Source organism: Salvelinus fontinalis, chromosome 2 (assembly GCF_029448725.1).
Source record: "Salvelinus fontinalis isolate EN_2023a chromosome 2, ASM2944872v1, whole genome shotgun sequence".
Classification (NCBI taxonomy): domain Eukaryota; kingdom Metazoa; phylum Chordata; class Actinopteri; order Salmoniformes; family Salmonidae; genus Salvelinus; species Salvelinus fontinalis.
The window spans coordinates 14,066,516-14,093,015 of NC_074666.1; the positions used below are offsets into that span (position 1 = coordinate 14,066,516).

Below are 26,500 nucleotides of genomic sequence, written 5' to 3' on the forward strand. Positions count from 1 at the left end.
GGGGGCATGTTGTTTTACCTCTTGGAGGGGAAGGGGGCAGGGGGCATTTCTCCTCCTATCCCGTCACAGTATCTCTCCAGGAAACTGCGTAGGTAGGTAAAGGTGCTCTCCTCCAGGTCCACACAGAACGGTCTATGCCATGCCACCAACTGCCTATCCAGCCCAGGAGAAAATAAAAAATTAAATAAGGAAATAAATAATGAAACAAGCAACCTGCCTGTCCAGGAATAACTCATTTTATAAACACATCAATGAATAATGCAATGCCGGAGCTGCAAGATGAAATCAGAAAAACACAGAGACAAGAGGACAAATAGCTGTCAGACGGAAAACCTCTTTTTGTTTTTTTTTCATCCATCAAACAAGGATAGATGTGGCTTTGAATACATATAACTATAGCTTGACTGTTTTCAAATCAAACGGTTACTCTTCCTGATAGTGTTCAGGAGGCACCACTGGAAGAAAAAACCAGTTGAAACAGGGAGGTAACCATTTAAACTTGTCCAATAAATGGTTGTTTTCCAAATGAACAAGACCCTGAGGTCCTCCTCCATACCTGTCGGTGGGGACAGCGGTCCAGGCCAGGCTGTGGGAAGTGCCAGCGGTGATCTGCTGGATTGACACTCCTTCTAGACCAATCACTTTCTTCGGCTTGGTGACGGGTGTGGAGGTATGCCCCTGGCCACACTGCCCCATGGCATTGTTCCCCCAAGCATACACCTCATTTTCTGACAGGAGGAAGGGAATAGAAGAATATGCATGTGTCCAATTTTTTAATGTCTTCAAGTCAAGTTTATGTTAATACAAGTAGCCGAAAAAGTAATGTGTTTTGCTAAACACTTTATGTTAGGAGGCTTTACAATGTGTTATAATTAAGCAATAAGGCACGAGGGGGTGCGGTATATAGTCAATATACCACGGCTAAGGGCTGTTCTTAAGCACGACGCAACGCAGAGTGCCTGGATACAGCCATTAGCCGTGGTATATTGGCCATGTACCACAAACCCTGAGGTGCCTAAAAACTGGTTACCAACGTAATTTGTCATACCCGTGGTATACGGTCTGATATACCACGGCTGTCAGCTAATCAGCATTCAGGGCTCGAACCATCCAGTTAATAATAAAGTTTATAATGTGTTATAGTCTGTATTTACAGGATCCGTATGACGAGAAGGATGGATGGTAGGCTAAATCTGAACCTGATTTAGTGGTGTCAGTGAACGGTATCATTGTAGACCCATGAAGAATTTTTTACAAACATGACCATCTGTTAAGTCTCTCACCATGAGACAGAGCCAGACAGTGGCTGTCCCCACAGGAAATATCAATAATCTTGGTCACACTGAGCTCTTCAATGAACCTGGGTCTCAGAGACGTGGTTTCAGAGGAGCCGCAGCCCAAACATGAACCACAGCCCCACGCAAATACCTGAGAGGGAACAATGAGATCAGGGTTCAGGAACAGTAGACGAAATGACTATGAGGCCTTTAGCTGTGATTTTGCATGAGAAAATAAGACCGAATGTGTTCATGTCAAATGTACGTTCATTTTTTACCTAACACAGTGTTTATTTAGCTGGTTTAAAGCTGACATACTGTAGCAGGATGAGCAGTTATAACATGTTTAAAAAACATGAACTAGGGGCGTTGAGTGAGCAGTACCATACCTGTCCAGCAGAGGTCAGAGCCAGAGATGACTGGCTCCCAGCACACACCTTCCTGATGATGAACCCATGCAGTGCTTCGATCACCTTGGGCCGGTACACACGGTTTGTGTCCCCGTGACCCAGTTTACCTGCCACACAAACACAGCAAAATCAGTCACCCTGAACAACGTGGTTGCCTGGTCCCAGATCAGTTTGTACTTTTTGCCAACTCCGTTGCCATTGTTGTTTGGCACGACAATTCCAGACTGGCGCCCAGACTAACCATGACCATAGCTACTGTAAGACAGACGGTGTGAAATGGAGGAAGGGAGAATGCATGATAGGAGTATTTTAATAATGTGTTCCGTTAATGTCTTTCTCAACCGTTTATCTCCCCCTCCGAAGGACATTATCGTCTCTGACTTACTGACGGGGCGTCCCCAGGTGGTAAGGGTAGGTAAAACACCCACTACGCTGATCCTCATCCTGTACTCCTTGTTCACTCATGACTGCACGGCCAGGTTCAACTCCAACACCATCATTAAGTTGGCCGATGACACAACAGTGGGAGGCCTGATCACTGACAACAACGAGGCAGCCTATAGGGAGGAGGTCAGAGACCTGGCCGTGTGGTGCCAGAACAACAACATCTCCCTCAACGTGATCAAGACAAAGGAGATGATTGTGGACTCCAGGAAAAAGAGGGCCGAGCACGCCCCCATTCTCATCGACAGGGCTGCAGTGGAGCAGGTTGAGCGCTTCAAGTACCTTGGTGTCCACATCACCAACAAACTAACATGGTCCAAGCACACCAAGACAGTCGTGAAGCGGGCACGACAAAACCTATTCCCCCTCAGGAGATAGAAAATATTTGGCATGGGTCCTCAGATCCTCAAAAGGTTCTACAGCTGCACCATTGAGAGCATCCTGACTGGTTGCATCACTGGCTGGCATGGCAACTGCTCGGCCTCCGACCGCAAGGCACTACAGAGGGTAGTGCGAACGGCCCAGTACATCACTGGGGCCAAGCTTCCTGCCATCCAGGACCTCTATACCAGGCGGTGTCAGAGGAAGGCCCTGTCTAGGTCCAAGAGGCTTCTAAACAGCTTCTACCCCCAAGCCATAAGACCCCTGAACTCCTGACATCTATGCATAGTCACTTTAAATCTACCTACATGTACATACTACCTCAACTAACCGTTGCACCTGCACATTGACTCTGTATCGGCACCCCCCTGTATATATTGTTATTTTATACTGCTCCTCTTTAATTACTTGTTACTTTTATCTCTTATTCTTATCCATATTTTTATCAACTCCACTGTTGGTTAGGGGCTCGTAAGTAAGCATTTCACTATAAGGTCTGCGCCTGTTGTATTCGGTGCATGTGACTAATCAAATTGGATTTGAATCAAACCGTTATCTCCCCTAAGAGAACCATTATCATCTCTGTATCAAACTGTTATTTCCCCCTCAGAGAACCATTATTATATCTGTATCATACCGCTATCTCCCCCTCAGGACATTATCGCCTCTGTATCACACCGTTATCTCCCCCTCAGAGAACCATTATCATATCTGTATCAAACCGTTATTTCCCCCTCAGGACATTATCATCTCTGTATCAAACCGTTATCTCCCCCTCCAAAAGACATCATCTATTTATCATACCGTTATCTCCCCCTCCGAAAGACCACACCATGCGTCCGTCCTGAGCCACAGCCATGGTGTGAGAGCTACCGCAGGCCGCCTGACCCACTCCACTGATATCCTTCACCAGCGTAGGCACGTTACGACTATGGCTGTCACTGTGGCCTGGAGAGACAGAGAAAGATTGTCATCGTTCATCATCACTTTTACTTGTCTGATAATAATAATCATACATTTAATTTCTAAAGCAGTTTTCAAATACATCTAGAAGTCACTGAAAGTTGCTCTGTCTGATGATGTTATATGAATTGGCTTCCAATTCCATACAATGTTTGAAATGAACAGGAACTCTACCCAGTCTCCCAAAGTCCCCTTCTCCCCAGGTGTACAACTCTCCATCGTTGGTTACAGCAGCACTATGTCTGTAGCCAGCAGAGACACACACCACAACCTGAAAGTAGAAAACATTGACGAATCATATGAAAAGTGGGCAGTAGTTTACTTTTTGGGTATTCAATAAAAATGTCTGGTTTCATCCTAGCCTCGATTCCAGAACTGATTCAAGCTGATTCTCAAACGAAACTACGCTGTGACGTCTTGTACCGCGAGACTGCGCTGTGACGTCTTGTACCGCGAGACTGCGCTGTGACGTCTTGTACCGCGAGACTGCGCTGTGACGTCTTGTACCGCGAGACTGCGCTGTGACGTCTTGTACCGCGAGACCGCGCTGTGACGTCTTGTACCGCGAGACCGCGCTGTGACGTCTTGTACCGCGAGACTGCGCTGTGACGTCTTGTACCGCGAGACTGCGCTGTGACGTCTTGTACCGCGAGACTGCGCTGTGACGTCTTGTACCGCGAGACTGCGCTGTGACGTCTTGTACCGCGAGACTGCGCTGTGACGTCTTGTACCGCGAGACCGCGCTGTGACGTCTTGTACCGCGAGACCGCGCTGTGACGTCTTGTACCGCGAGACCGCGCTGTGACGTCTTGTACCGCGAGACCGCGCTGTGACGTCTTGTACCGCGAGACCGCGCTGTGACGTCTTGTACCGCGAGACCGCGCTGTGACGTCTTGTACCGCGAGACCGCGCTGTGACGTCTTGTACCGCGAGACCGCGCTGTGACGTCTTGTACCGCGAGACCGCGCTGTGACGTCTTGTACCGCGAGACCGCGCTGTGACGTCTTGTACCGCGAGACCGCGCTGTGACGTCTTGTACCGCGAGACCGCGCTGTGACGTCTTGTACCGCGAGACCGCGCTGTGACGTCTTGTACCGCGAGACCGCGCTGTGACGTCTTGTACCGCGAGACCGCGCTGTGACGTCTTGTACCGCGAGACCGCGCTGTGACGTCTTGTACCGCGAGACCGCGCTGTGACGTCTTGTACCGCGAGACCGCGCTGTGACGTCTTGTACCGCGAGACCGCGCTGTGACGTCTTGTACCGCGAGACCGCGCTGTGACGTCTTGTACCGCGAGACCGCGCTGTGACGTCTTGTACCGCGAGACCGCGCTGTGACGTCTTGTACCGCGAGACCGCGCTGTGACGTCTTGTACCGCGAGACCGCGCTGTGACGTCTTGTACCGCGAGACCGCGCTGTGACGTCTTGTACCGCGAGACCACGCCGTGACGTCTTGTACCAGGAGACCACGCCGTGACGTCTTGTACCAGGAGACCACGCCGTGACGTCTTGTACCAGGAGACTACGCCGTGACGTCTTGTACCAGGAGACTACGCTGTGACGTCTTGTACCAGGAGACTACGCTGTGACGTCTTGTACCGCGAGACCACGCTGTGACGTCTTGTACCAGGAGACTACGCTGTGACGTCTTGTACCGCGAGACCACGCTGTGACGTCTTGTACCAGGAGACCACGCTGTGACGTCTTGTACCAGGAGACTACGCTGTGACGTCTTGTACCAGGAGACTACGCTGTGACGTCTGTACCAGGAGACTACGCTGTGACGTCTTGTACCACGAAACTACATCCATCCTAAAACACAATGAGCACGGGTTAGTCTCCAATGCAGGCTTACTTTTCCCAGCAGAGGTCCTTGTATTATCTTGGGGTATTTCTGAGTGGCACTGTTTCCATGTCCCAATTTCCCATAGTCTCCGTCGCCCCAACTGAAGACCTCTCCCTCCCCTGTGACAGCCAGGGTGTGGCCATCAGAGCCCTTGGACGAGGAAACCTAAAGCACAAAACAGAACGACAAACAGTTCAAATCAGCTTCTGTAGATTTACCAACTATTCTACATGTTGAATCTCTGGAGTTCGTCGACACCCAACAGGTGATCTACTGCACAGGGCCAACGTTATGGTGAGTCTTTTACCTTACACATGTTCCTCGGGGGCTCCAGGGCCAGCTTCTTGGGCATGGACTGGTTGTTGGAGTCCCCCAGACCCAGCCGGCCATAGCTGCCCTTCCCACAAGCCTTCACTGAGCCGTCCGCGGACACAGAGAACGTGCAGTACTGTCCCGCTTCAATCTAGAACGGAGGAAAGAGGAAGTGGAAAGAGAAAACATGTCATTCAACAGAACTAATCATCTCAAACTGGACATGACATTTACGACAGTATTTCTGATTCATTCAAATGCATTTAGCTGCAAGTAATCAACTTATTGTCCTGTTTCCGTGAGCTGATTTAAGGAGACAGATGAAGCTGTGTTTTTAATATACGCTTTGGGGTAAGTGTATACTATAACTCGGAGCTGACAGAACAGATCGCGGTCCACTATGTCAGACAGACGCCCGATTCACACTAGAGAGCCCACCTGAACCGTACTGTGCTGGCTCAAATATTTTCTTTTTCACATTGTCCTTTCCAGCAAAGTTCCAGTAACTATGGTGGATTCATAGCCAGGCTAGCCCAGTACAGCTCGGCTTGACGTTATTTGGCCCTACAGTGTGAAAGAGGCTCGACAGGGTTGTAGAGTACCATTTGAGCGTCGCTGAAGCCCTGTGCCAGTTTGGGCTGTAGGATCTTCTCCAAGGTGCCCTCAGCCAGCTGGTGAGAGCTGTTGCTGCCCCACACATACACCATGACAGCATCGTTCTCCACTCCACCAGGGGTGGCTGAGCCCGCGCTGCACGAACACAAGCAGTTGGATGCCAGGTTACAGATCTGATGGAGAAAGGGAAAGGAAGGACATTTACATAGAGTTGCTGCAGTGTCTAATCTGTCAATCGTAAACCAGAAGTCACAGATAAACAGTCCGTCTTGCTTGATGTCAAATATTTAGTAAGTGTTACTGCATGTTTGTCTTTCGATCCGTATCTTACAGTATAACTGACAGATATAATAAGCCCTCGGGGATGAATGAAGTTCACTGAACTGTATTGAATACAGTGTTGCCATAGCTTTACGCTGTCAGTCATCATTCAGATCCAGAAAACACAGATATTTCTAATTGCTTTAGTCCAACCAACCTCTTCAAACAGGCAGAGAGCAACGTGGGAGAGACTGCAGAGTCCATCTGCATCCTTCTTCAGGGCCTGAGAATTGAGAGAGTCTCCACGGAAACCCTAAGGGAATAAAAACAGAACATTAGAGGGTACTGTTCCAGGACACTAACAGAACATTAGAGGGTACTGTTCCAGGACACTAACAGAACATTAGAGGGTAATGTTCCAGGACACTGACAGAACATTAGAGGGTACTGTTCCAGGACACGGACAGAACATTAGAGGGTACTGTTCCAGGACACTAAAATAACATGAGGGTACTGTTCCAGGACACTGACAGAACATTAGAGGGTACTGTTCCAGGACACTGACAGAACATTAGAGGGTACTGTTCCAGGACACTAACAGAACATTAGGAGGGTACTGTTCCAGGACACTGACAGAACATTAGAGGGTACTGTTCCAGGACACTAACAGAACATTAGGAGGGTACTGTTCCAGGACACTGACAGAACATTAGAGGGTGCTGTTCCAGGACACTGACAGAACATTAGAGGGTACTGTTCCAGGACACTAACAGAACATTAGAGGGTACTGTTCCAGGACACTAACAGAACATTAGAGGGTACTGTTCTAGGACAGTGACAGAATATTAGAGGGTACTGTTCCAGGACAATAACAGAACATTAGAGGGTACTGTTCCAGGACACTAACAGAACATTAGAGGGTACTGTTCCAGGACACTAACAGAACATTAGAGGGTACTGTTCCAGGACACTAACAGAACATTAGAGGGTACTGTTCCAGGACACTAACAGAACATTAGAGGGTACTGTTCTAGGACAGTGACAGAATATTAGAGGGTACTGTTCCAGGACAATAACAGAACATTAGAGGGTACTGTTCTAGGACACTGACAGAACATTAGAGGGTACTGTTCCAGGACACTGACAGAACATTAGAGGGTACTGTTCCAGGACACTGACAGAACATTAGAGGGTACTGTTCAAGGACACTAACAGAACATTAGAGGGTACTGTTCTAGGACACTGACAGAATATTAGAGGGTACTGTTCCAGGACACTGACAGAACATTAGAGGGTACTGTTCCAGGACACTGACAGAACATTAGAGGGTACTGTTCCAGGACACTAAGAGAACATTAGAGGGTACTGTTCCAGGACAATAACAGAACATTAGAGGGTACTGTTCCAGGACACTGACAGAACATTAGAGGGTACTGTTCCAGGACAATAACAGAACATTAGGAGGGTACTGTTCCAGGACACTGACAGAACATTAGGAGGGTACTGTTCCAGGACACTGACAGAACATTAGAGGGTACTGTTCCAGGACACTAACAGAACATTAGAGGGTGCTGTTCCAGGACACTGACAGAACATTAGAGGGTACTGTTCCAGGACACTGACAGAACATTAGAGGGTACTGTTCCAGGACAATTAAGCCCATTTGGCTCGAAGGACAATGGAAAAAGAGGTACAGGTACTGTTTCACTACAAAGAGAAGACTTAACAGTTCACAACTGACATCCTTCAGTTACCACTTCTCATAGCCTTCCGCCAAATATAGAAAATACACTAAAACAATACCACAGAAATAATATCTCAATACCAGTCTGTTGGGAAGACCATAAAACAATACCACAGAAATAACATCTCAATACCAGTCTGTTGGGAAGACCATAAAACAATACCACAGAAATAATATCTCAATACCAGTCTGTTGGGAAGACCATAAAACAATACCACAGAAATAACATCTCAATACCAGTCTGTTGGGAAGACCATAAAACAATACCACAGAAATAATATCTCAATACCAGTCTGTTGGGAAGACCATAAAACAATACCACAGAAATAATATCTCAATACCAGTCTGTTGGGAAGACCATAAAACAATACCACAGAAATAATATCTCAATACCAGTCTGTTGGGAAGACCATAAAACAATACCACAGAAATAATATCTCAATACCAGTCTGTTGGGAAGACCATAAAACAATACCACAGAAATAATATCTCAATACCAGTCTGTTGGGAAGACCATAAAACAATACCACAGAAATAATATCTCAATAGCAGTCTGTTGGGAAGACAATAAAACAATACCACAGAAATAACAACTCAATAGCAGTCTGTTGGGACATTACCACGCTGTCATATATATATATATCTACATTTCGAGATCCACTTGAAAAGTTGCTGGTGGAGTTCATCACCCAGAAGATAAAAGCTTTCTGGCGGAACATTTCCTATTGATTAAGTGACTAGTAAATCAAGTGGACACACAGACAGACGAGGCAGCACCACCACACTGAGGAATGGACCAGGCTTTTATCTCCAGGCATCAGGCCAGGATACACAGTAAAATGAAAAAGTAAATATGATTTACAACGAGGGGAAATGTTATGCTGCATTAGAGTATACAAAACATTAAGAACACCTGCTCTTTCCATGACAGAGACAGACCAGGTGAATCCAGATGAAAGCTATGATTCCTTATGGATGTCACTTGTTAAATCTAATGTTTTGTACACTCATATGGGAGTAGTTTAGTGTCTAAAAAAAGGGGTTAAATATGAGTAAAGAAAATAGTGCATTCAGAAAGTATTCAGACCCCTTGACTATTTCCACATTTTGTTACATTACAGCCTTATTTTTAAATGGATTTAATAGTTAATGAATAGTTAATAACACATAATTCCCCATAATGGCAAAGCATTTATGGGGTATTTTTTGCAAATGTATTACAAATCCCCCCAAAATATTACATTTACATATTTACACATTTATGTATTTGGTGAGATTCTCCCATTCTTCTCTGCAGATCCTCTCAAGCTCTGTCAGATTGGATGGGGAGCGTTGCTGCAAAGCTATTTTCAGGTATAACCAGAGATGTTCGATCTGGTTCAAATCCGGGCTCATGCTGGGCCACTCAAGGACATTCAGAGACTTGGCCCGAAGCCACTCCTGCGTTTTCTTGGCTGTGTGCTTAGGGTTGTTTTCCTGTTGGAAGGTGAACCGTCGCCCCAGTCTGAGGTCCTGAGCGCTCTGGAGCAGGTTTTTATCTAGGATCTCTCTATACTTTGCTCTGTTCATCTTTCCCTCGACCCTGACTAGTCACCCAGTCTCTGCCGCTGAAAAACATCCCCAGAGCATGATGCAGCCAGAGAATCTTGTTTCTCATAGTCTGAGAGTCCTTTAGGTGCCTTTTGGCAAACTCCAAGCGGGCTGTCATGTCTTTTACTGAGGAACGGGTTCCGTCTGGCCCCTCTACCATAAAGGCCTGATTTGTGGAGTGCTGCAGAGGTGGTTGTTCTTCTGGAAGGTTCTCCCATCTCTAAAAAGGAACTCTAGAGCTCTGTCATAGTGACATTCAGGTTCTTGGTCACATTCCTGACAAAGGCCTTCTTCCCCGATTGTTCAGTTTGGCCGGGTGGCCAGCTCTAGGAAGAGCCTTGGTGGTTCCAAACTTCTTCCATTTAAGAATGATGAAGGACACTGTGTTCTTGGGGACATTCAAGGCTGCAGGAATGTGTTGGTACTCTTCCCCAGATCTGTGCCTCGACACAATCCTGTCTCAGAGCTCTACGGACAACTTGTTCGACCTGGTTTTTGCTCTGACATGCACTGTCAACTGTGGGACCACATATAGACAGGTGTGTGCCTTTCCAAATCATGTCCAATCAATTGAATTTACCACAGGTGGACTCCAATCAAGTTGTAGAAACAACTTAAGTATGATCAACGTAAACAGGACCCACCTGAACAAAATGTTTAGTCTTATAGCAAAAGGTCTGAATAGTTATAGTTTTTATAAATTTGCAAACATTTCTAAAAACCTGTCTAAGCTTTGTCATTATTGGCTATTGTGTGTAGATTGATGAGGATTTTTTTTATACTTAATACATTTTAGAATACTTTCCGAATGCACTGTATATAAATCATTTACTGATCTTTCTTATAATCGCTCAGGTATAGGAGACGTTTTCAAAAAATAACGTCATTTTGATTTGATTTTGACTCTGTTTTTCTATCTACGAATCTGTTATTCATTGTGTTTCTATTGGCTAATAGCAGAAAGCCAAAATTCAATGTTTAATCAAATTATTATAATATATATATTTTTATGTACAGTACCAGTCAATAGTTTGGACACACCTACTCCTTCTAGGGTTTTTCTTAATTTTCTACATTGTAGAATAATAGTGAAGACATCAAAACTATGAAATAACACATGGAATCATGTAGTAACCAAAGAAGTGTTAAATAAATCTAACAAACATTTATATATTTGAGAATCTTCAAAGTAGCCACCCTTTGCGTTGATGACAGCTTTGCACACTCTTGGTATTCTCTCAACCAGCTTCATGAGGTAGTCACCTGGAATGCAATTCAATTAACAGGTGTGTTAAAAGTTAATTTGTGGACTATATTTCCTTATTAATGCTTTTGAGCCAATCAGTTGTGTTGTGACAAGGTAAGGGTGGTGGTATACAGAAGATAGCCCTATTTGGTAAAAGACCAAGTCAATACTTTTGCAAGAACAGCTCACATAAGCAAAGATAAATGACAGTCCATCATAACTTTAAGACATAAAGGTCAGTCAATACAGAACATGTCAAGAACGGTGTGCAATCACAAAAAATCATCAAGTGCTGTGATGAAACTGGCTCTCATGCGGACCGCCACAGGAAAGGAAGACCCAGAGTTACCTCTGCTGCAGAGGGTATGATGGAACTGGCTCTCATGCGGACCAACACAGGAAAGGAAGACCCAGAGTTACCTCTGCTGCAGAGGATATGATGAAACTGGCTCTCATGCGGACCGACACAGGAAAGGAAGACCCAGAGTTACCTCTGCTGCAGAGGATATGATGGAACTGGCTCTCATGCGGACCGACACAGGAAAGGAAGACCCAGAGTTACCTCTGCTGCAGAGGATATGATGAAACTGGCTCTCATGCGGACCGACACAGGAAAGGAAGACCCAGAGTTACCTCTGCTGTAGAGGATATGATGAAACTGGCTCTCATGCGGACCGACACAGGAAAGGAAGACCCAGAGTTACCTCTGCTGTAGAGGATATGATGAAACTGGCTCTCATGCGGACCGACACAGGAAAGGAAGACCCAGAGTTACCTCTGCTGTAGAGGATATGATAAAACTGGCTCTCATGCGGACCGACACAGGAAAGGAAGACCCAGAGTTACCTCTGCTGTAGAGGATATGATGAAACTGGCTCTCATGCGGACCGACACAGGAAAGGAAGACCCAGAGTTACCTCTGCTGTAGAGGATATGATGAAACTGGCTCTCATGCGGACCGACACAGGAAAGGAAGACCCAGAGTTACCTCTGCTGTAGAGGATATGATGAAACTGGCTCTCATGCGGACCGACACAGGAAAGGAAGACCCAGAGTTACCTATGCTGCAGAAGATAAGTTCATTAGAGTTAATTGCACCTGAGATTGCAGCCCAAATAAATGCTTCACAGAGTTAAAGTAACAGACACATCAACATCAACTGTTCAGAGGAGACTGTGTGAATCAGGCCTTCATTGTCAAATTGCTGCAAAGAAACTACTACTGAAGGACACCAAGAAGAAGAAGAGACTTGCTTGGGCCAAGAAACACGAGTAATGGACATTAGACCAGTGGAAATCTGTCCTTTGGTCTGATGAGTCCAAATTTGAGATTTTTGGTTGCAACCGCTGTGTTACGAGTTAGATGCAGATTAGGTGAACGGATGATCTCCGCATGTATGGTTCCCACCATGAAGCACGGAGGAGGTGGTGTGATTGAGCTTTGCTGGTGACACTGTCAGTGATTTATTTAGAATTCAAAGCACACTTAACCAGCATGGCTACCACAGCATTCTGCAGTGATACGTCATCCCATCTAGTTTGCGCTTAGTGGGATTATCATTTGTTTTTAAACAGGACAATGAGGCAACACACCTCCAGGCTGAGTGTAAGGGCTACTTGACCAAGAAGGAGAGTGATGGAGTGCTGCATCAGATGACCTGGCCTCCACAATTACAAACTCAACCCAATTGAGATGGTTTGGGATGAGTTGGACCTTAAGTGGAGGAAAAGCAGCCAACAAGTGCTCAGCATTTGTGGGAACCCCTTCAAGACAGTTGGAAAAACATTCCTCATGAATCTGGTTGAGAGAATGCCAAGAGTGTGCAAAGCTGTCTCAAGGCAAAGGGTGGCAACTTTGAATAATCTAAAATATTTGTTAATTTGTTTAAAACTTTTTTGGTTACTACATGATTCCATATGTATTATTTCTTAGGTTTTTATGTCTTCACTATTAATTGTACAATGTAGAAAATAGTCAAAATAAAGAAAAACCCTTGAACGAGTAGGTGTGTCCAAACTTTTGACTGGTACTGTATATACCTGAAGGGGTCCTAAAATTCTCAATGAAATCGCTAAATGATCCTTGGTTATGACCATCGTACAATAATTGTTAGCTTAGTAGAACCCCCCCCCCCCCCCCCCCCCCTTATACCATTTGGGACGCATCGATCATCTATATAAATAGCAGAACATGAGCACTGCTATTATTGATGAAACCTACCCTGAATAGAAAGGAGACGGTCAAGGTGAGGGAACGTACGTACCGAGTATTGCCTCATTTGAAGAAGTGTTTGATAGATGAGGTCATAGCCTACTCCTCCCTCTGACTTTAACTGTTGTGACCCCGTGGAGGTGGAGGATGTTATAGAGGAAGAGGAGGCAGCAGAGGCAGCCAGGGCCACCTCCACCCACTCCAGCAGGAATCTCAGGGAGCCCCTCTGTACAGCCAGGCCCAGCAGCAGCTCCAGAGCCAGCCTGCGTCCCGCCCGATCTGCTCCTCCACTCCCAGAGCTCACAGACGTCTTCTTCAGGAAGTCTGCCACCTGAGCCAGGCAGTCCAGCCCCACCGCTGGGATCTTGTTCTCGTTGGCCAGAGAGAGAGGGGGCAGGGAGGCTAGGACAGAGGAAGCAGTAGCCAACACATCGTTACACAGCGCCACTCCGGGGTCCTCACGGGCGTACCGCCAGTTCTGCTGCAGCAGGGCGAAGAGGAGACTCAGTCCTGTCCGTACGCCCATCTCTATCAGAACATCCGTCCCTGATTTAACTCTGGACGCTCCTCCAGGCAGCCAGGGCTCTGAGGCAGGCTCCATGGCCCCACTGTCCTGGCTAGCCATGGTCTGAGGGGGAGCAGGAGCCCTGAAGCGGTCGTGGTACTTGCTGTGGAGGGCGTAGTATATCCGCTGGAGGACCACGAGGCGGTGGTGCAGGCCCAGGGCATAGGGGGTCCGTGCCAGCACACGGTGGGCTAGGCAGCGCTGACTGTGGAGTAACGACGACAGGTACTCCTCCCGCTCCTCAGCAGCACTGGACTCATACTGGAAGTCTGGCAGGCGCGGGCCAATCAAGTCCTGAAATGAAAAACAAACCCTTCAATTGCAACTTATATTCAAGTATGTTGAATATACACAGAGTACACCAAACATTGGGAACACCTTCCTAATATTGAACCTGGTCCCAGATCAGTCTGTGCTCTTGCCTGCTCCATTGATGTTATTGTCATGACAATGAGTGACAGGGGGTTGGCATGAGAGCACAAACAGACTGGAACTCAGGCTATATAATATATGCAAGCACGTATTAGCACGTTGAGCACGTTCTGTTCCTTTACCATTACAGGCTGGGCCACCCCCACCACTTCCTTATTGTGTAGCAGTTTGGCGTAGAGTCCTGCAGCCCCCTGGCGCGTGGCCGTCTGGCTGTCCTCCGCCGCCCAGGAGCTGTTCAGATGCTCCTGCCACTTCAGCATCACGTGGGTCTGGCAAGGCACCATTTCTCCTGATCATTATCTACACTGTGGAGTTATTACAGCTGTCAGGAACAGATGAAGGGGAGAAAGAGAAAGCACCTTGGTTAATAAGGTTAGACTACGAGCTATAGATACCAAAATGAAGGCAGCATTTCTCCTGATCATTATCTACACTGTGGAGTTATTACAGCTGTCAGGGATGGGACCGAAGGAGAGAGGGAGTGAGAGAAAACCCCTTGGTTCATATAGTAGAATTAGGTTATAAGGTAAAATTATTAAACACTACCACTATAAAAGCTATGGCCTATCACTGTATTTGGCTGTATGCCACGACAAAAGTTGTTGTTGAACGAAAAGCTTAGCACATTAAAACCTCTTCAGGATCAGTGTGTCCCACGCGGGAAGGTTGAGCTAACGTAGGCTAATGCGATTAGCATGAGGTTGTAAGTAACAAGAACATTTCCCAGGACATAGACATATCTGATATTGGCAGAAAGCTTAAATTCTTGTTAATCTAACTGCAGCGTCCAATTTACAGTAGCTATTACAGTGAAATATTTCCATGCTATTGTTTGAGGAGAGTGCACAGTTATGAACTTGAAAATGTATTAATAAACCAATTAGGCACATTCGGGCAGTCTTGATACAACATTTTGAACAGAAATACAATAGTTCATTGGATCAGTCTAATACGTTGCACATACACTGATGCCATCTAGTGGACAAAATCTAAATTGCACATGGGCTGGAATAATACACTATGGCCTTTCGCTTGCAATTTAAAGATGGTACAAAAAAAAAGAAAAATACGCATGTTTTTTTTCTTTGTATTATCTTTTACCAGATCTATTGTGTTATATTCTCCTAATTCTAGTGTTTCCTTTCAAATGGTATCAAGAATATGCATATCCTTGCTTCAGGTCCTGAGCTACAGGCAGTTAGATTTGCGTATGTCATTTTCAGCGAAAACAGGGGGGGGGAAGGGGCGGATCCTTAATTAAAACACTGAAACTTGAATCTGATTTAAAGTGGTCTGAAAGTCTTCTTAGGACATGAGATGACATGAAAATGTCATGAGATGACATAGCTCAACTGAAATGTCCTTGGAGTCAAGGCTTTTCAGTATAGGAATCCCTCGTCTTGATCTGATCGATATGGGGCTGTGACTTGTAAATGAATTATTTACATTACAGTTGGTGGCAGCAGTCACTAGTCAGCAGCTGGAAAGTACCAGTAGTACGGAAATATGATTCTCTATTTTAAATACATTCTGTTTCAGTGTCACGCCACAGCAAGGCTACGTCTAGCAGCAGGGCAGTAGGCACATGACCATGAATGTATGACACACTATCCCATTGAACCCAGTCCCTTCTTAACTCTCTATGTCTAGCCAACTAACCTTCTAGACGTCTTGTTCTACAATCTACTGCTTACAAACACTGCTTAGCACAACACCCCTCTCTGATCACAAGCCTTGAACTCCATTAAGCTACACAACACCACAGCAGGCCTATTGATACTATTGATAATATTAATAATATGTCTAAGATGTGATCATGCGAGCAAACAAAGCATGTCAAATGATGTTATTACTGCTGATAAGGAAAGAGCACGCTAATAAGAGTTTAATTGCGTTTTTGTTAGCCTTGGAGTATACTTGTTTTCCAAGTGCTGCCAACGCCTAGGGTAATTTTGCAACCATCTCCTTGAACTGGTCAATAGCTTGAGTCTCTTCATGTCCCTTTAGACAGATAAAAGTCAAACCTCTCAATGGTTACCTCAGTCTCTACAATGCCCAGAGGCCAACACAGTAGGTTGGATGAGAGTGTCCAGTACAGTAGCCTCTCTCTGGTCTAGCGGAGGGTCTGGGGCCTCCATACTTTCATACTTGAGTCAAATACAACCACCGGCCCTTTCCTTGTTTTCCTCGCTCTGAAATGACAACTCAGCGCATGCGTCAACTGAATGTCTGATTACATTGATTACACTATGTCTTAGAGACATTTTAGAGCAACAGAAACTAGGAAACAGTCAGTGGTTGTATTTGACTCAAGTTTTTTTTTTTTTTTTTTTAACTATGGATTTCAGCAAACAAATACGAGCCCAGCTTTAAACAGGATAAACATAGGTATACAGTAAGGCTTTAAGATTAGATTATTATTTATTTATTTATTTTTACAAGTATCGACTGACAGTGACTCGATATAGTCGGAGCTTCAGTCCACCCACACTCCTTGCCGCTCAACTCTGCCTTGTACACGGAGTGTTGAGATTTCTCAACAACATCTCAGCACAATTGAACTCGATGCACAGCACAACGCATTAAGCCTTTCATCAGTCTTCATAGAACTCTTACTGTAATACATTAACATGATGCAGCATTAGTGAAGTGAGAGCTAGTTATGGGCCGACTAATGTCTGAGAGTGAGCCTCTCTCAACAGTCAGAATAGAGGCCCAACAGACAGGCATGAGGCAGGCAGCTTGCCTAGAGCACAGCCCAAGGACTGAGCCTTTATGGTTTCCAGTGGACAAAAATAACAGGAAGCTTATTTTAAGAGAGGCAACAACATTACAGTAAAGGTCTTGACATAGCTAGTCCGGCCTAACCTAGCTGACTCTTCGACATCCCTGAACCAGCACCTGACCAACCATCTGGATCAACAGACGAGCCTATATTGGGCATGGGGGGGGGGTATCATTATTAAAATGAATGTCAATTGGAGAGGCCTCACACTTTGTCTAGTATCAGGTTGACCTACAGCTCCAGACTGGTCAGGCGGTCTCTGATTATTTACTATATGCAAGAGCAAAATGTGCAGGTTAGGTTACATGTTACTAATAATAAAAGGCAAATAGTAAGGTGACCGGAGGCAATAAAGCTTAGGGCGCCATACACAGAGTATTGAAATAACAGACCGTAGGGCCGGTTTCCCAGACACTAATTAGGCCTAATCCCAAAAAGTTTGTTCAATACAAATTGTCAATTGGAGCTAAGTGTTTTTTTTTGTCTAGAACCATGCCTAATTGTCTAGAACCATGCCTAATTGTCTAGAACCAGGCCTAATTGTCTAGAACCGGGTCTAATTGTCTAGAACCAGGCATAATTGTCTAGAACCAGGCATAATTGTCTAGAACCAGGCATAATTGTCCAGAACCAGGCATAATTGTCCAGAACCAGGCATAATTGTCCAGAACCAGGCATAATTGTCCAGAACCGGGCATAATTGTCTAGAACTAGGCATAATTGGTGTTCATGAAACTAGCTAATGGAGTTAGTTTTATTTATATAATTTGATTTAACCAGGAAAAGCCCATTGAGACCCAGAGTCTCTTTTTCAAGGGAGACCTGGCCAAGAAGGCAGCACCAATCAGTACAATACAGAACTAAAACATACAACAATACAATACAATACAACATGATCCAGCCTAAAAAAACTCCTCTGTAACAGTTTCACAACAATATTTTAAATTAATTCGGTGGCACTAACATATCTAGATGAATTGTAGACTATTCCATGCCTCTGGTGCACAAGAAGAGAAGGCAGTCTTGCCTAATACTGTAAATGTCCTGGGGACTTTAAGTAGCAACCACCTAGCAGACCGGGTATGGTAACTGCTGGTGGTGAAGGAGACCAGACTACAGAGGTGAAGAGGGAGTTTACCCAAAAGGGCTTTGTAGATGAACACATACGAATGTATCTTTCTGCGCATAAAAAGTGAGGTCCAACCTACCATTTGGTACAAGGTGCAATGGTGGGTGAGTGACTTGGCATTTGTAATAAAGCTCAAGGATGCATGATAAAGAGTCCAGTCTCTGTAAGACAGAGGAGGTTGCATGATAAAAAGAGCCCAGTCTCTGTAAGACAGAGGAGGTTGCATGATAAAAAGAGTCCAGTCTCTAAGACAGAGGAGGTTGCATGATAAAAAGAGTCCAGTCTCTATAAGACAGAGGAGGTTACATGCATATACAACAAGTCACCATGTTCCATTACAGCGAGAAAAGTGGCCTGAACAAGCTTCTTTCTAGCCAGAAGTGGGAAGCAAGCCTTGTTACGAGGATTGCCTCAGACAGCAGTAAATAATGTCTATCACTCAATCCCTATGTCAGGTTTCAACATACCTTAGGACTAGCTAACATTTACTAAGCTGGGATGCAACAGTAAGCTACAGTAAGGTTAAATGCAGCTGCACAATGGCCTAAAATCAATGCATGATGGGGTGGGACGATTGACACGACAACAATGGCACGATTCCTCGTTGTCAACAAACCAGTGGCAACTGAGACAACAATAACTATTATTATTAGAGAGGTGCCTTTATTTATTTATTATTTATAAGTGTGTAAGATATATATATGTTTTTTTTTTTTGTTGCATATTCCAACTCCCCGAGACACCCGAGTGAGGTCACAGCCAGGGTCACTATTGGACAGCACCCCTGGAGTAATTAGTGTTAAGTGCCTTGCTAGAGGGCACTGCGACAGATTATTATATATTTTTTTCGCCTTGTCGGCTCCAGTATTCGAACTAGCAAACGTTCAGTTACTGGCCCAATGCTCTAACCTTGAGGCTACATGAACCAAATCAACTGTGACAGAGGTTTGTGGAAAGCTGATCACTTGTCTCTGAATACTCTTCTGTCATCAGAAGACCACAATATGAGAGTGCATGACTAACATTCAAACACCAAGGACATGACTGTGACTTGAAAGACAGGTTTGAATTTGGCAGCTATTCCCCCAGGTATCCTGGCATTGCAGACAGGCTTTCAGTATGCAGAAAACAATCAGTGAGTGTGAGAAAATGTCAACTGCTAATGTAGTAGACATGTAGTAGACGCCGCCATCTTGTCTATTTCAAATCTTCTCTCATTGATTGAGAAAGGTGTGCGAATTTAGGAAGGATCGGTTGGACGAAAATTCTGTGTCCTCTTGTCACAGATTTACACTACCTACTGTGTAATGACTGTATGGAAGTGTTTACATACTGTATCCCCTCTGTTTCAAAGTGTAGCTAATCTACTACAAGATGACCATGTGCTCCTGAAAACAAATTCAGCTGGAAGAAAAAAAACTCACGTTGTTGTTTTGCAAGGCATACATGGCACAGGAGGGTGACTAAAGTGGATTCTGGTGAAGCTTTTATCCTTCCAATCACATTGACTAGCTGGGTATTCTAAACAGTTAGCTACTGTAAAAGCTAGCTAACTTGCATAGGTACAATACAATACCTAAACTACTCACAGATGTGGTACAGTGACAGCTGTCATTTTATAATCAGCACCAGATCTGCATTGTGTAACGTTAGCAGCTCTGTATTGTGATGCAGCAAGCTAGTAGCTAGCTACTGTCCTATCAGGTCTTAGCTTTCTATCTAGCTAGGTTGACAACTGCTCTTTAACCAAACTCAACCTAGCTATAGTTAGCTATCTTGACTAATAGGATACGGCTGTACAGACTGCACTGTGTCATTCTGACATTAGATAGCATCGCTAGCTAGCAACAAGCCAAGTTAGCTAGCTACCAACAATTGTTGTTTTTGCAACACAAAATGTTGTGTAACGGTGATTTTCTATTGGCATAGCTACATACACTGCATACACAAATGTATTCCAAATAAAACCCTACCTCTGTTGTCAGTGTTATTCACACCCGGTCTCTGCTTTCCTCGTACGCTCAGTTAGCTAACGTTAGCTACAGCTGGCAACTAACGTTAACAGTGCCACTGCAGTTGACAGCTAACGGAAAAACAAGTTTTGAAAATAATTCTGTATCTAGAATTATTGAATACAAATTAGTAACAAGTTAAGACATCCAGGTTTCCATTAAGCCAGTCTCCGACACGGCACCGGCAAAATGTTTTCGGTCTCGCCAGGACGAAACAACAGTTTTCTGCCTGGTTGCCATGAAAAGCACAGCCCATCACGCTTGGGCGTCAGCGAGAACACATGGAAACCGTCACGCGAGACCAAGATTCTTCTTCGGGTTTATTGTCGAAATACAGATACTGTATGTTGTATTTAACCTATATTTAACTAGGCAAGTCAGTTAAGAACAAATTCTTATTTACAATGACAGCCTACCCCTGCCAAACCCTAACAACAAAGCCTATTCCCCCTCAGGAGACTGACACGATGTGGCATGGGTCCTCAGATCCTCAAAAGGTTCTACAGTTGCACCAACGAGAGCATCCTGACTGGTTGCATACCTGCCTGGTATGGCAACTGCTTGGCCCCGACCGCAAGGCACTACAGAGGGTAGTGCGTACGGCCCAGTACATCACTGGGGTCAAGCTTCCCGCCATCCAGGACCTCTATACCAGGCGGTGTCAGAGGAAGGCCCTGAAAATGGTAAAATACGCAAGCCACCCTAGTCAATCTGTTCTCTCTGCTACCGCATGGCAAGTGGTAGCAGAGTGCCAAGTCTAGGTCCAAAAATCTTCTTAACAGTTTCTAACCCCAAGCCATAAAACTCCCGAAAAGCTAATCAAAGGGCTACCAAGACCCTTCTTTTACGCTGCTGCTACTCTTTTCTTATTATCTATGCATGGTCATTTTAACTCTACCTACATGTACATATTACCTCAATTACTTCGACTAACTGGTGCCGCCGCACAATGACTCTGTACTGGTACCACCTGTATATAGCCTCGCTATTGTTATTTTACTGCTGCTGTTTAATTATTTGTTACTTTTATTTTCTATTTTTCTACATATCTATTTTTTACTTAACACATTTTTCTTCTTAACTTCTTAAAGCATTGTTGGTTAAGGGCTTGTAAGTAAACATTTCACTGTAAGGACCTCACCTGTTGTATTCGGCGCATGTGACAAATAAAGACAAATTAGATTTTTGTGTGTATTTTGTATTTGTAATTATTGGGGCTCTCCATTAGCTAACCTTCCTGTGATCCAGCAAAATTAACTTAAGGCAGTTATATACAATTTTAAAAACATTAGCTACAATACATTTCACAACAGATTTCACAAAACATTAAGTGTGCCCTCAGGCCACTACTCTACTACTACCACATATTGGGTTCCCAAGTGGCGCAGCAGTCTAAGGCACTGCATCTCAGTGCTAGAGATGTCACTACAGACCCTGGTTCAATTCCAGGCTGTGTCACAACTCTCTTAGTGTGTTTGGACTTCTACACCTACATTGCTTGCTGTTTGGGGTTTTTGGCTGGGTTTCTGTACAGCACTTCGAGATATTAGCTGATGTACGAAGGGCTATATAAAATATACTTGATTTGATTTGATTTGGACCATGATAGTTTGTTGGTGATGTGGACACCAAGGAACCTGCTCCACTGCAGCCACGTTGATGAGAATGGGGGCGTGCTCAGCCCTCGTTTTCCTGGAGTCCACAATCATCTCCTTTGTCTTGATCACGTTGAGGGAGAGGTTGTTGTCCTGGCACCACACGGCCAGGTCTCTGACCTCCTCCCTATAGGTTGTCTCATCGTTGATGGTGATCAGGCCTACCACTGTTGTGTCATTGGCAAACTTAATGATGGTGTTGGAGTTGAACCTGGCCATGCAGTCATGAGTGAACAGGGAGCACAGAGGGGACTGAGCACTCACCCCTGAGGGGCCCCCGTGTTGAGGATCAGCGTAGCGGATGTGTTGTTTCCTACCCTTAAATCTTGGGGGCGGCCTGTCAAAAGGTGCATTGTTGCCACCAACTGGACGGGGGTAAAAAATTCACACAAAAAAAGTACATTCTACTAGAGGGAAGAGAAAATTAACATTAATACAAAAAAAACTATGGCCCCGCAGTGTCTTAATCTACAAAGGAAGCCTGTCAGACCCTAGTGCAGCTGTAAGAACATGTGTCAGATCTGCTGGCTACATGTGCACCTACCTGTGAAGCATGTGTCATATCAACTGTTCTATTATTATTATTATTATTTCACTTGTATTTTTTATTGTATTCTACACTTTTGGGAAGGGCCTGTAAAGAAAGCATTTCGCTGTTAGTCTACACCTGTTGTTTACAAAGCATGTGACTATTAACATTTGATTTGATTTGAAATCTAACAAGAGATCAGGACCTTTAAGCTTCCGGCACAGGTGCTATAGCCTACATGCCCCATAACAAAGGGGTCACTGGTCCAAGTCCTGCACTGACAGGTGCACCTAAATTGCTACACTGGTGGCAGCAGTGGGATAATCACTGCAGTCTATTACCTGTCTCTCTTTCTCTGTCTCTCTCTAACAGTATAATAATGATGCTCTTACAGAGAGACAGAGACAGAGAAACAGGTAATAGACTGCAGTGATTATCCCACTGCTGCCACCAGTCTATTACGTGTGGTCTTTGCCGCTATATGATACTGCCATCTACTGTTAAGGATCAGTGACCGCTTATGAGACAAAGAGTGTCTGTGTAAGAGAGTGACGCAGAGAAACAGACAGGCAGGTGGACAGACATGCACACATGCAGACAGATGGACAGACAGACAGGCGGCGGACAGACAGACAGACAGACAGACAGACAGACAGACAGACAGACAGACAGACATGCAAAAGGACAGACATGCAGACAGACATACAGACAGGTGTGCAGACAGACAGACACGAGCAGACGGACAGACAGGCAGACAGAAAAAGAGAGAGAGGGGGGAAGTGTGTGTGTGTGTGTGTGTGTGTGTGTGTGTGTGTGTGTGTGTGTGTGTGTGTGTGTGTGTGTGTGTGTGTGTGTGTGTGTGTGTGTGTGTGTGTGTGTGTGTGTGTGTGTGTGTGTGTGTGTGTGTGTGTGTGTGTGTGTGTGTGTGTGTGTTAGATTGACTGTCTGTCTCCTTAGGGTCAAGTAAGGAACCAGGAACATTGGGGGGTCAAAGGGGCATCTTAAGTGTCTCCTCTACACAAACAAACAAAACTATGACATCAGTTAGTACAGACTTCAATTCCTGGATGGCAGTTGAGTGTAATTCCCACTTCCATGCCGGATTTCTAAAACAGGGGGGCAGACTGGCAACTAGACTAGATGACAACACCGGATTGAGGAAATTGACGAGGGCAAACCATGTGGGGAAAAAACAAACTTGTTTTTAAGCCGATATAACCATGCAACCTCGTGTATTAAGTCACTCCATCCAAGCAGCGACGTCGTCAGCCCAGAACAGCTCTTCTGAACATCCAAGGCACCCCTTGCTAAATCTTATCCAAAGATGTATTTTCTCCTTTTCACAGTTTTCTCCATATTCATAGTGCGTAATGTTGATGCTTGGGGAACAAGTGTCAAGTACGCGGTGAACTGCCCGGAGCGGTGCAATGTGGATCTGTGCGGCTTGACGCAGCGCTGCAGACGGACAGTGCTGGATGACTGCGGTTGTTGCCAGGTCTGTGCGGCAGACAGAGGGGAACACTGCTATCGCACTGTGTCTGGGATGCACGGAGTCAAGTGCGGACCGGGATTATTCTGCGAGTTCTACAAAGATGAGGACGACTATGGAGATGAATATGGCATCTGCAAAGGTAGGCTAATATTCACCATGACGCATCAAATGCGCAATTGCGCATCATAAATTGTGTGATTAATCTGTAAATAGTCAATACATATGCCATAACAGGCTAGATACATGTAATATCTATTTATATTGTGCTACATATTGACTATTACGTCTGTTTATTTCTTCCCAAAATGATTCCAAGGAACCCTGGAAGCTCCGTTTCGTTCACGCTTAGCCTGACTGTTTCATTGCTGTTATTCCAAAGTGATCTATAGTTTCTGTGTTCATGGCATTCCTAAAAGTTACCATAATGAAAACGATGCCTACGATGACATGTTTCATGTAGAATATGAGTGTTTACATCAAGCTATGCTTAGCTTTGACTGTGGCCTTTTTGGATGCAAAGTTTTTCGAATTGGGATGTTTACTATTTCTGCTCATGTTGATAGTGGTGAAGAGAACTGCCTCTGTAGGCTTACATCACGATAATGCAGATATGATAAATTACCAAGAGCAAAGGATCATGGACCTACAGAACAGAACAGAATAGAAAATACATCTCTGTGGCCCGCTGACATCCCCACTCTGTACTTTTTTTGTCTAATGGATGATAATTGAATTGCCTACTGTTAGTACATATCATGTCCAATTCCTGCAAGTGCAATAACATTGAATGGTATTCCCTTCCTTACAGATTGCATGTATGGAACCTATGGGGTAGGGTGTGGTAAAACATGCCATTGCAAAGCTGGGGGTATCTGTGACAGAGAGACAGGAGCCTGCCTCACCTTCAAATTCTTCACCAAAATAGCCAGCAAGCTGAAGACACAGCACCCCAATGCAGGTAAGAGAGTTAGAAAATACTTCAATGTGAGAGGGACCCTATGGGACAGATTCTGGACTATGAAGCACTTCCAATGGAGATTATCCAGTGCATTTTAATCCAGTTGAAAGGTCTTGTCTTTGTCTGAGAAACTGTACTGAGTTAAAAAGCAAATACATTTGAGCATGTTTTGGATACACAATGTGTAGTAGCACTAAAGCAAAGACACAATTAAAAACAATCCAGTTGAAGAAATGCAGCGTGTGTATCTTTGTGAAGTATTTGCAGTTGTCATATCACGTTAAATAGATATTGACCAGGTGATATTTTTTTGTTTTCAGGAGGTGAGATTGGTTCAGGAGATGACACCACCAGTCTGAATGGGGAAAGATCCACTGCTCCAAAGTGGTTAACACCTCGCTGACACTCATTATCAAGACTTAGTTTATTCTGTGTAAATGTAGAAAGCATAGTAGTAAATTAAATGATTGAAGGATATATTTTATTATGTATTATTAAGAAAACACATTTTCTACAAGATTACTGAATGTTTTTGAACATCTCTGTTGTGGTGTTTCTATTTTATACCAGTGCCCCATCATGTCATAAGAGCTGTGTTGTACCAAACAAAGGGAGGTAAAATGTACCAAAGTTAAAATATATGTTTATTCTACTTTTATACAAAGTATGAATATATCTAGAATGTCTATGATGAGCTAAACATTCTAGAATGTCTATGATGAGCTAAACATTCTAGAATGTCTATGATGAGCTAAACATTCTAGAATGTCTATGATGAGCTAAACATTCCAGAATGTCTATGATGAGCTAAACATTCTAGAATGTCTATGATGAGCTAAACATTCTAGAATGTCTATGATGAGCTAAACATTCTAGAATGTCTATGATGAGCTAAACATTCTAGAATGTCTATGATGAGCTAAACATTCTAGCAATGTTGCGTTCACTGCTCCATAATTGACATCATTTGGTTCAATCAAATGATGTGAAAATGTTGTGCTGATATATGACCCCCCCCCAGGTATATAAAATAATGAATAATATATTGTCTCATCCTTTTCTTCTAGAAGTATCTACTGTGATCTGCGCTTTTAATTGTTTGTTTGTTTGATTGATTGTTCTTTACTGAGAAACTCTTATTTTTCTTTCACCTGTGACCACATGGAACAATATATATATATATATATATATATATATATATATATATATATATATATATATATGTCATATCACCTGCCAATGTACAGTATGGTCTTACAAATAAAACAAAGTTGACCTGGAAAAAATCTGTTTGAAGCCCTCTGTTATTTCATTGCAGTTTATTTACCTCCTATGTTATTAAAGGTGTCAGTCTACATAAAGAGAAAGATACATTTAGCAGATGCTCTTATCCAGAGCGTCTTACAAGAGCAATTAGGGTTAAGTACCTTGCTCAAGGGCACATAGTCGGCTTGAAGATTCGATTCGGCGACCTTTCGGTTACTGGCCCAACGTTCTTAACCGCTAGGCTACCTTTTCAAGAAAAACCACAAGGACATTAAATGAATCTGCAAAGCTATGTTCTATCTGACTGCAAAATTATTATATTGATATCACGAGGCATTCAATGCCTGACAATGGAAGATGCAAAACTGCAGTTGTCA

At 44.3% G+C, this 26,500-nt stretch overlaps 2 protein-coding genes across 7 annotated transcripts in view; one reads left to right on the forward strand and one right to left on the reverse strand.

The window, feature by feature from the left end:
- LOC129812607 (probable E3 ubiquitin-protein ligase HERC1) overlaps positions 1 to 20,507 on the reverse strand; it is a 116,510-nt gene extending 96,003 nt beyond the window's left edge. For all 6 annotated transcript variants that reach the window (XM_055864339.1, XM_055864331.1, XM_055864321.1 and 3 more), the window contains exons 1-13: positions 20,185 to 20,507; positions 14,420 to 14,619; positions 13,353 to 14,159; positions 6,727 to 6,822; positions 6,236 to 6,421; positions 5,629 to 5,784; positions 5,331 to 5,486; positions 3,650 to 3,746; positions 3,317 to 3,460; positions 1,667 to 1,794; positions 1,284 to 1,428; positions 557 to 728; positions 19 to 153 (exon numbers count right to left, since the gene is read on the reverse strand). In XM_055864339.1, coding sequence (XP_055720314.1) covers positions 19 to 153; positions 557 to 728; positions 1,284 to 1,428; positions 1,667 to 1,794; positions 3,317 to 3,460; positions 3,650 to 3,746; positions 5,331 to 5,486; positions 5,629 to 5,784; positions 6,236 to 6,421; positions 6,727 to 6,822; positions 13,353 to 14,159; positions 14,420 to 14,581 — 2,384 coding nt within the window. In that variant the 5' untranslated portion in view covers positions 14,582 to 14,619; positions 20,185 to 20,507. The remainder of the gene's footprint in view (positions 1 to 18; positions 154 to 556; positions 729 to 1,283; positions 1,429 to 1,666; positions 1,795 to 3,316; positions 3,461 to 3,649; positions 3,747 to 5,330; positions 5,487 to 5,628; positions 5,785 to 6,235; positions 6,422 to 6,726; positions 6,823 to 13,352; positions 14,160 to 14,419; positions 14,620 to 20,184) is intronic.
- A 2,918-nt stretch (positions 20,508 to 23,425) lies between these two features.
- Positions 23,426 to 26,119, forward strand: esm1 (endothelial cell-specific molecule 1). The gene is made up of 3 exons (XM_055864439.1): positions 23,426 to 24,038; positions 24,708 to 24,857; positions 25,178 to 26,119. Exons 1-3 carry the CDS (start codon positions 23,732 to 23,734, stop codon positions 25,258 to 25,260), a joined length of 540 nt encoding a protein of 179 aa, XP_055720414.1. The 5' UTR covers positions 23,426 to 23,731; the 3' UTR covers positions 25,261 to 26,119.
- The last annotated feature ends 381 nt before the right edge of the window (positions 26,120 to 26,500 follow it).

Coding starts and splice junctions, on each gene's coding strand:
- esm1 (XM_055864439.1), top strand. CDS start 23,732: ATGTATTTTCTCCTTTTCACAGTTTTCTCCATATTCATAGTGCGTAAT. Junction 24,039..24,707: donor TGAATATGGCATCTGCAAAG/GTAGGCTAATAT, acceptor CCTTCCTTACAG/ATTGCATGTATGGAACCTAT. Junction 24,858..25,177: donor GACACAGCACCCCAATGCAG/GTAAGAGAGTTA, acceptor TTTTGTTTTCAG/GAGGTGAGATTGGTTCAGGA.